Source organism: Chiloscyllium plagiosum, chromosome 5 (genome assembly GCF_004010195.1).
Source record: "Chiloscyllium plagiosum isolate BGI_BamShark_2017 chromosome 5, ASM401019v2, whole genome shotgun sequence".
NCBI classification, from domain to species: domain Eukaryota; kingdom Metazoa; phylum Chordata; class Chondrichthyes; order Orectolobiformes; family Hemiscylliidae; genus Chiloscyllium; species Chiloscyllium plagiosum.
Window position 1 is genome coordinate 121,512,211 of NC_057714.1, and position 10,312 is coordinate 121,522,522.

Genomic DNA, 10,312 nt, shown 5'->3' on the forward strand with positions numbered 1-10,312 from the left:
GCCTATCACCCTCACCTTAACCTCCTTCCACCTATCGCATTCCCAACGCCCCTCCTCCAAGTCCCTCCTCCCTACCTTTTATCTTAGCCTGCTTGGCACACCCTCCTCATTCCTGAAGAAGGGCTTATGCCCAAAACGTCGATTCTCCTTCTCCTTTGATGCTGCCTGACCTGCTGCGCTTTTCCAGCAACACATTTTTCAGCTCTGATCTCCAGCATCTGCAGTCCTCACTTTCTCCTTGTTTGAGTCAGTAGACAGTGTTATCGTTTGCATCAGTTACACCATTTAAACTCACTTCTCCAAACTTGTACAGCAAGTTTGTGGATGTCTTGAATATGTGAGGCTTGAGTATTTCACTGTTCCACAAACGGTTAAATAGAAAGTTCGCTGCTAGAAACTGTTAGTGCTTAAAACCTGAAGACTAATGTTACTCAAGCACTCAGATTTATTTCTTAATCGAAAAGTCGTAAATTTATACTGAACTTGTCTCCGGAATCTTGGCATATGAACCTTATATGCATGTTATAACTTGCTGTATCCACCCCACCGATTGACCAACTCATCAGGTGAAAGTACATCAGGTTCTGATGAGTAATTCTAGCAAAACCCTTCAGTGTTAAGCACCTATATTAAGGCTTCCTTTAATCTTTGTTGTTCTAAGGAAAACAGTCCCAGCTTTTCTGGTACTGGGATCAATGTCCTGACAGGTCTCTATGTTTTGGACCCAGTGATGGTGATTATCTCCTGTTTGATCTAATTTTTGGTTTCTGTACATTCCCTTTAATTATTTGCATAGAGCTCTGCAGATTTTATAGTCAGGTTATGTGACTCCAGGTCAATGAGCAAGTTGACCCTCACACTGAGATTCTTGCTGCCATAGTCAACAGGTAAGAACCCAGTTACTCTACAATGTGGGAGTAGGTTAAAGCAGCTGGGGCTTGGACACATATTATTACAGCTAGCCTGACAGGTACCAATTGGAGCTTTCAAGGTAAAGATGAAGAAGTGTTTGTTGGGCAGGGGTATCAAGAACGATGGAGGAAAATGTGTAAATAAACATGGTTTCTATGCATGTACATGTTACAATCTAACTGGATGATGAAACAGACTTGAGCTAACATCTCTACTCCTGTTCTCAGAAAATTCCAAGTTCAAGCCCGTTCAACTTCTAATTTTATATGAATTCAGTTTGTATACCACCATACTGCGTCTCCATGCAGTTCATAAAAGGGTAATAATTTTGTAATTCAGTGAACACAACTGCTATTCTGTGCCACAAGCAGCCACCAAATGAATGACGAGTTAGTTTTATTTCTTTGACCATTCTTGCCTCAAGCAACCAGAACATACACTCTCCTTAAGTAGAGCCAGAAGATCTTTACACATCCATCAAAACTTGTGAAAAGTGGCCATGACCTTGATAAGCTCACCTGAGAACAGAGTAAAGTTCATCTCTGCACGTGTACGCAATATCCTTCAGTCTCAATCCACTATTTTTCTCTTTTTCAGACCCCTCATGTTAAATGACAGTAGTTCAGCGCATTCCATGCCAAAATACAGTCGTCCATACTCTTTAGAACCGCTGCAAGAATCATCAGCACTGACGGTAGGTGCCATTGTGCTGGTCTGGAAGCTGCCAATAATGAATGCCTTGCATGTATTTTTGATTATGGTCAATTGTTGCAAACCCATGTACAACTGACCACATGGTTAGACTTCAGAAACTTGTCTCCAGAGTGCCATCTAAAGGCTAGGATTTGTAACACTAAAATAAAACAAAGGAAACTGAGGAAGCTGGAAATCCTGAAATAAAAGCAAGTAGTGCTGGAAATATTCACACTTTTCAATGAACTGTCAGTATGAACTTGTTCTCACTCACCAGGAGCTGCCAGATCTGAGCTTTTGCAGCACTTCCTGTTTTTATTTGTGACTTGTAACCACAAGCGCTGGAACTATTTACTGCGATGTTCCTCCTACAAGTTACTGAGTGTGCCTCAGTATTCAATGTGGAATACAGAGTGTGGCCAAAGACCTGGGCTCCAACAACAGAATGTAATTGCATTGAAGAGTTTATGGATGTTTGGGAAGTTTGTTGGGTGAGGAAAGGCTTTGAGCTGAAACTGCCTTTTTTTTTCCTTTTATGCAGTGCATGTACAGCTGTTTGTGATTCAATTTCTTATTTCCTGTGTCCTTCATGAGAAGGATTGGACATTCCTGATGAAAGGCTTATGCCCAAAACGTCGATTCCTCTGCTCCTCAGATGCTGCCTCCCCTGCTGTGCTTTTCCAGCACCACACTTTTGACTAATTTCACTTTTCCTCTATCTCTGCTTGTGACTACCTGTTTCCCTTGGTGTAATGCTCACTAAACCAATCCTCAGCATATTTCCACTTTCCTCTCCGGATCCTTGCTGGAATGAAGTTCTCCTCCTGAATGCATCCTACTACCCCACACAGGTTTTAGAGGGAATAGCAAGCCTTAAGTAAATTTCAGTCTCTCAAATTTCAAAATGATGACCATTGCAAGCTATATTGATCTGCAACTGGAATAGACCGCAGGAAACAGCAAAACGTTTGCTGAGATACCACAAAAATTAGAAAAATAGAAAATAAGAATAGGACATTTAGACCTTCAAGCCAGCTATACCATTCAGTATGATCATGGCTAATCATTCAATAGTGTTCCCACTTTCTCACCACACTGTTTGATTTCTTTAGACCAAAGAACTATTTCTTACTCCTTGAAAGCATTCAACATTTTGGCTTCAACAGCTTTCTGCGGTACAGAATTCCACAGGCTCACTTTCTGGATAAAGAAATTTCTCCCCATCTCAATCTTAAATGTCATACCCCGTATCCTTAGACTGTGATCACTAGTTCTGAAGTCTCCGATCATCAGGAGTACCCTTCCTGCATTTATCCTGTAAGTTTTCTGAATGCACTTTTGCTCTCTGGTATGTTTGCTCACTCGCAGACCCACCCACCCACCGCCACCCACAATCCAATATAATCCTAACTGATCCAGTCTTTCTTCATACATCAGTCCTGCCATTCCAGGACTCTATCTGGAAAATCTTTGTTGCATTCCCTTGCACACCCTTCAAAGCCAGAACATCCTTCATCCGATAAGGAGACCAAAACTGAACATACCCTTCCAGTTGTGGTCTCACCAAGGTCATGTACAATTGTGGCAAGATGTCCCTGCTCTTGTACTCTCATTCTCTCATGATGAAGAGCAGCATACCACTTGCTGCACCTGCATGCATACTTTCACCGACTAGTGTATGAGGATGCACAGGTCTCATTACACCTTCAGAAAATGGATTATCTACATTATGGTTCATCTGCCACGTATTTTCCAACATTTGTCAACTTGGCCAAATTGCACTGAAGCATCTCTGCATCCTCCTCACAGTTCACCCTCCCACTTAGCTTTGTATCGTTTGCAAATTTGCAAATGTTATCTTTATTGTCTTCACCTAAATCATTGAAATATATTGTGAATCACTGGACTAATCCTTGCAGTACCCCACCATTAAGTGTCTGCCACTCAGGAAGTGACTTGTTTATATCTACTGTTTTCTATCTATCAGCCGATTCTCTATCCATGTTCGTACACAACAGCAACCCCATTAGCTTTAATTTTGCATACTTATCTCTGATGTGGCAGCTTATTGAATGCTTTCTGAAAGTCCAAGTAAACCACATTCACTGGTTTCCCCCAATCAACTCTACAAATTACATCTTCAATTCCAATCAACTTGTCAAACATGTTTTCCTTTTTGTAAATCCATGCTGACTCTCCCTAATTCTCTCATCATTTTACAAGTGCTCTATTATTAAATCTTTTATAATAAAATCTAGCATTTTCCCTACTAATGGTATAAAGCTAACCAGGGCTATAATTCTGTTTTCTTTCCACCTCCTTTTCTTTCAAATAGTGGGGTTACCTTAGCTACCCTCCAATCCACAGGAACTGTTAGAGTCTATAGAATCTTGAAAGATGACTGCCAATGCATCCACTGTTTCCAGGGCCACTTCCTTAAGTACTTTTGGATGTAGATTATCTAGGCCTGGGATATTTCAGCCTTCAATCCCATCAATTTTCGCAACTCAATTTCCCTACTAATACTGATTTTCTTCAGTTCTCCTCTCTTATTTGACCCTGTGTCCCCTAAGATATTTAGGGTGTTATTTGTGTCTTGCTTTGTAAAGACAGAACCAGAGTGTGTATTTTATTGGTCTGCCATCTTTATTCCCCATTTAACTTGCCCTATAGGGGATTTTTGACTTTTCCTTTTCTCTTTACATATCAATTGTAAAAGTTTCTCAATTTGTATGTTCCCTATTCTTGTACTCCACTTTTCCTTATTTAATCAACCCTTTTTTCCTATTTGCTGAAATCTAAAGTGCTCCCAATCCTCGGGTCTGCTTATTTTGGCCAATTTGTATGCCTCTTCCTTGGATCTCATACTATCCTTAATTTCCCTTCTCAGCCATAGTTAGGTTACCTTTCCCATTTTGTTTTTATGCTCGATAAGAATGAAATTTGTTTGCAATTCCTCCATTTACTCTTTTAATGTTTGCCATTTCCTATCCACTGTCATCTTTTGACTGACATTTTTTAATTTATCGTAGCCAGCTCGCTCTTCGTATCATTGTAGTTTCCTTTGTTCAGATCCATGACTCTGGTCTCTGAATCAACAATACAATTCTCCATTTAGATGGAGAATTATATCATACCAGAGTCACTCTTCCCCAAGGGGCCTTGCACAGCAAGATTGTTAATTATTCCTTTCTCATTTCTTCTTCCAGTCCTCTAATTGGTTCCTCAACATATCGACTCAGAAAACCATCTTGAGTGTACACTTAGTTTTTATATAATGCAATGGTTGTGTTCTTGTGCAGCCCCACGTTATTGAAAAATCATGCTTTAGAAACAGTGCTTAGTGTTGGTGATGTAATCGCATTACAGCCAACACATTTTAAACATTCGTGCTTTATAAACAGCCCCAATTCGTCAATTGCGTTGCAGTGAATTTGCTTTGACAAAACGTGCATTATACCAAAATGACCTGTATTATTAAGAATTCCTACTCTACAGAATGATTACTGATTTGATTCAACCAATCTATATGCAGATTGAAGTCACCCATAATTGCAGCTGTACCTTCGTAATGCTTGTTTTACTTTGTTTTTAATTTTGGTGGCCCAGTCATCTTCAGATGTTTCATCAATGACCTCAGTTCTATCAAATGATCAGAAGTGGGTAAGTTCACGACTGACTGCACAGTGTTCAGTGCCATTCATGACTCCTCAGACTGAAGCAGTCCATCCCAAATGCAGCAAAGCCTGGGCTATGCTGAAAAATGGCAAACACACGGTCTGACACTTATGATGGTCATTTATGCCACACGCCAAGAGAAACTCTCGCCATTGCACCCTGAAGTTCAATGGCATACCATCAGTGAATACCCAAATATCAACATCCTGGGCTATGGCATTGATTAGAACTGACTAACCATTTGAATACTATAAATTCAAGAGTAGGGTAGAAGTTGGGAATATGTGCAAAATAACTCTTAGGTCTCCCCAAAACTTGTTTCCCATTGAAGCACTTGTGTGGAGGAGTGCATCTCCAACAACAATCAGTAAGTTTGGCTCGATTCAGGACAAAGGCACCTGGTTGATTAGCAGCCCATCTACTACCTTCAACATTCACTCCCTTCAAATGAAATTTTGTCCTGCATTGCTAAAGGGATTGAGTTTAAAAGCAGAGAGGTTATATTGTAGCTGTATGAGATGCTGATGAGGCCACACCTGGAGTACTGTGTGCAGTTTTGGTCTCCTTACTTGAGAAAGGATGTACTGGTGTGAGAGGCGGTGCAGAGGAGGTTCACTAGGTTGATTCCTGAGTTGAGGGGGTTGCCTTATGAGGAGAGACTGACAAGACTGGAATTATATTCATTGGAGTTTAGAAGAAGGGATGCATACTCAGCCCCCTACTATACTCGCTGCATACCCATGACCGAGTCACCAAATACCAGACTAGTGCCATTTACAAGTTAATGACACCATCATAGTCAGTCAAATCTCAGATTGCGATGAAACAGACTACATACGGGAGGTGGCAGACCCGGAAAAATGGTGCACTGAGAACAACCTACCTCTGAATGCCAGCAAAACCAAGGAACTTATTATTGACTTTCAGCGGGATGTTACTCATGCTCCCATACACATTAACAGCACAGAGGTGGAACGAATGGAGAGTGTCAAGCTCCTGAGAGTGGTCATCCACAACAAGCTTTCTTTAGACTCTTCATGTGGACACACTGGATACAAAGGCTCAACATCTGTTATTTACTATCTGTGCTACTTAACTATGTGATCAGCCTGTATTGCTTGCAAGACAAAGCTTTTCACTGTGCCCTGGTACATGTGACAATAAATTCAATTTAATTCAATTCAATTCAATTGAAGCAGAGATGGCTTTTGTAAGAAATCACAACCTCATTTCTCCCAGAAGAAAGCAATGTTTATGTTTTTAGATCCATTTGAAATTCTCACAACTGAGATGCATAGGTTATTTTTTGTAAAGGTATTGCTGAATGTGATTGAGGTTCATGATATGATAGAATATTGAGGAACTGAATGGCCTGTCATGTTCTGAGAGCCGAGATGATCTACAAATCTCATTAACTGAGGAGGACCATCTCAATCTCATGTCCTGTGCACAAGCACTTTATTTTGGTTATAGTCCCCATGCATTGGCTGATGTCTTGCTTTTTGTTTATATGCTTTCCGTTCGTACTAATGTTAAATCTTAGTCATGCCAAAACCCACCGTACCACATGAAGTGCATTTGCCAGATAGCTTCTGAGAATGCTGAGAGATAAATTGTAATCTAGTTTGTAATCACCTGGATATTTTAATCCACAGCCATGCATTTTATCTTTGTTCATGCTTCTTTTTTTCACAGACTACCACAAATTTTCCAGGAAATAACTGCTATTCATCTGACAACTCTACGTCCTCTGGCCCTATAATTTCAGATATCACCGATCTGGCACAGTGCAGCCCTTCGCTGTCCCCATCACTTAACGTGGAAAGGTGAGTTTGTGCCAACAGCACCAACCATTGCTCATTAACCTAACCAGAAAACTGTAAAACCTTTCCAAATTGTTCAAATCCATTGTGATGCAACTCTGCTTTGAAATGAATGCACTTAGTACTTTATTTCATCCTCCATTCCTCACAACCAGTGGATTAAATGTTGAAAGAGCTACTTTTAGATGGCAAGCCAAGTAACTCATGCAAACAGCAAGGTCCCACAAATTTGCACTTGAGACTGTTGAACAGTTAATGATTTTGTTTAATGTATTCTTGAGAATCAAACTTTCCTTTCTGTGACTTTTTAAGTCTTCCATGAGATGTGGGTGTCGTTGGCAAGACCAGTATTTGTTACCCACACCTAATTGCCCTTGAGCTGAGTGGCTTCTCAGAGGGAAGTTAAGAATCAGCCACATTGCTGTGGGTCTGAAATTGCACAAAGGCTAAATTACGTAAAAGTGCCAGATTTTCTTCCCTAAAACATGATCTTGGGGTTTTGCAGCAACCAACAATGATTATGTGGTCACCATGATACAAGCTTTAAGTTCCAGATCTTTATTGAATTGAAATTTCACCATCTTTCTTGGTGGCTTTCAAACCCATGTCCCAGAACAGTACTGGATTGCTAGTCCAGTAACATAGCCACGTTATATCGTCTGCTCATCAATCAACCCTATGCCAGTTCTTGAAGATATCAAGTTAACTAAGGTTTCCCATTGGAGTATTCCTTTGCACTTCTCTTTTGACGGTTATTCATGAATCACCCATTCAGACAGTTAATTCATCCTAATTCCTCGCTGAAAACAAAATACTCACCTGATCTCTGCTTCTTCTGTTTGTAACCATGAAACTAGATCCCCTCATTCTTGATGAAGGGCTTTTGCCTGCTGATTTTCCTGCTCCTTGGATGCTGCCTTACCTGCTGTACTTTTCCAGCATCACTCTAATCTTGACTCTGATCTCCAGCATCTGCAGTCGTCACTTTTGCCTCTGGTTATGACTCTGCTGTCACTGAAAATTATCACCAGTCTAAATTATTTCAAATACCCTTCGTGATTTTTTTTTAAAATATCCCCTAAGGACAGCAGTTCAGTATTTTTCTTGTGTATCTATGTAACTGGTGTCTTTCATCCCTGGTATAATTATAGTAAATTTTTGCATCCTTTCACTGGCGTTAACATCCTTCCTTTCTGAACTCTGATGCGCAGAATTTTGTTTTCTTATTCATGGGATATGAGCATCATTGCCTAGGCGAGAATTTATAGAAGACATTATCTAGGTCTTGGGTGGATTCATGATTTATAAGTAGTTAGTTTGCCTTCTTTGCTATAGTATTGTTGAAAAAGGATACGTTTTGTTAAAGCTTTTCATCAAGCACTTGTAAGGACAGTTTGCAAAAATACCAATTCAGGACTCTGCCTATACTTTCCATTGCCTCAAGAAAGCACCCAACATAATCAAGACCCCTCCTATTCCCAGTTACACTCTCTTCCACCCTCTTCCATTGGGCAGAAGATACAAAAGTTTGAAAACACGTACCAACAGATTTAGGAACAGCTACTTCCCTGCTGTTAATCAACTTAGAAATAGATCTCTCGTACATGAGAATTGATCTTTCTCTGCACCTTTTCCGTAGCTGTAACACTATTCTGCATTCTGTTCCATTACCCTGATGTACTTATGTAAGGTATGATTTGTCTGGTTAGTATGTAAAACAATACTTTTCACTGTATCTCGGTACATGTGACAATAATAAATCAAATCAAGCAAGCATTTATACTGCATGCGGGGAGAATGCTGATTGGTTGCAGTGCCCCAATCAGTGTTCACTCACCAAACAATCGGCGCTGTCTTCTCATGCAACGTGAATGTTGGCTTTCCCCTTGAATTGGTATTGCTGCAAATTGTCCACAATTACTGCAAGACCAGAGGCTTTGAGATATACATGCTTTTCAGCAATATTCAAATTCTTCATGACTACTACCTTGTTTTCTTATTCTGTGCCTTTGCCTATAAAACAAAATATTCCATATGCATTTTTAAAATCTTTTTGAACTTGTCCTGCCATTTCAAAGGGGGATGTGGTTACGCAAAGCAGGCAAACCTCCAATTGGACATTGTCCCATTTTGTATTTAAAAAGTCTCTCTTTTTTTTAATCTCTTCCAGAACCAGTCCAATGCTTCATATTAAAGAAGAGCCTCCAAGTCCTACAACTAACCCAGAGGTTGAGGAGGTTAGTCCTGTTGTCACTGGCACTGAGGAACCCCTCTCACCATCAACGTTTATTGATTCTATTCTGGAGGACAATGACACAAATGCAACACAACCACCGCCCGAGGACCGGTGCCTCAGCGTGGCCTGTCTTGACAAGTAAGCACAGAATTTGGCAACATGTCAAAGCAAGAGACTAATAGTTCATCAATGAGGGGAGTGTGGGTTGATTCCCCTCCCTGATTGGTATCCAGTCGATAGTATTTTGATTTTTTTCATGTAACCAAGGGTCACTGGCTAGGCCAAAATTTGTTGCCCGTGGCTAAATGCCCCTGAGAAGTTGGTAGTGATCCACAGCCTTAAAGCACAATCCATGTACAGGTTAGGTGGATTGGCTATGATAACTTGCCCATCGTGTCGAGCGATGTATAAGTTAGGTGGATTCACTGTGAGAAGTGCAGGGATAAGGGTAGAAGGGTGTGTCTGGGTGGGATGCTGTTTGGAGGGCCAGCTTGTACTCGATGTGAAAGTAAGCCATTCGGCCCATTGTAGTGATCCTGTGCTGTAGGTGCGTGCAAATTACTGTTTGGAAGTGCGTTCCAAGATTTTGTAATCCCGCAACAGTGAAATAGTGGTGATGTAGCTCCATGCCAGGAAGATAGAGGGTCAAGAGTTCGGAAGCTTGGCAAGTTGCTGTACTGCGTCTGTAGATGGTTCACACTGGTTCTGGATGGAGTGCTAGTCAAATGGGTTGTTGTCTCTTGAGGCTGTAGCATGTATTTGGAAAGGCAAGGACTGATTAGGGATAGTCAACATGGCTTTGTGTGTGGGAAATCATGTCTCACAAACTTGATTGAGTTTTTTGAGGAAGTAACAAAGAGGATTGATGCGGGCAGAGCAGTAGATGTGATCTATATGGACTTCAGTAAGGCGTTCGACAAGGTTCCCCATGGGAGACTGATTAGCAAGGTTAGATCTCACGAAATACAGG

General features: G+C 40.8%; 1 protein-coding gene across 2 annotated transcripts in view; it reads left to right on the forward strand.

The window, feature by feature from the left end:
- Positions 1-10,312, forward strand: part of hsf1 (heat shock transcription factor 1) — a 100,587-nt gene that overhangs the window by 54,802 nt on the left and 35,473 nt on the right. For both annotated transcript variants that reach the window (XM_043690949.1, XM_043690950.1), the window contains exons 7-9: positions 1,510-1,606; positions 6,979-7,109; positions 9,277-9,480. In XM_043690949.1, coding sequence (XP_043546884.1) covers positions 1,510-1,606; positions 6,979-7,109; positions 9,277-9,480 — 432 coding nt within the window. The remainder of the gene's footprint in view (positions 1-1,509; positions 1,607-6,978; positions 7,110-9,276; positions 9,481-10,312) is intronic.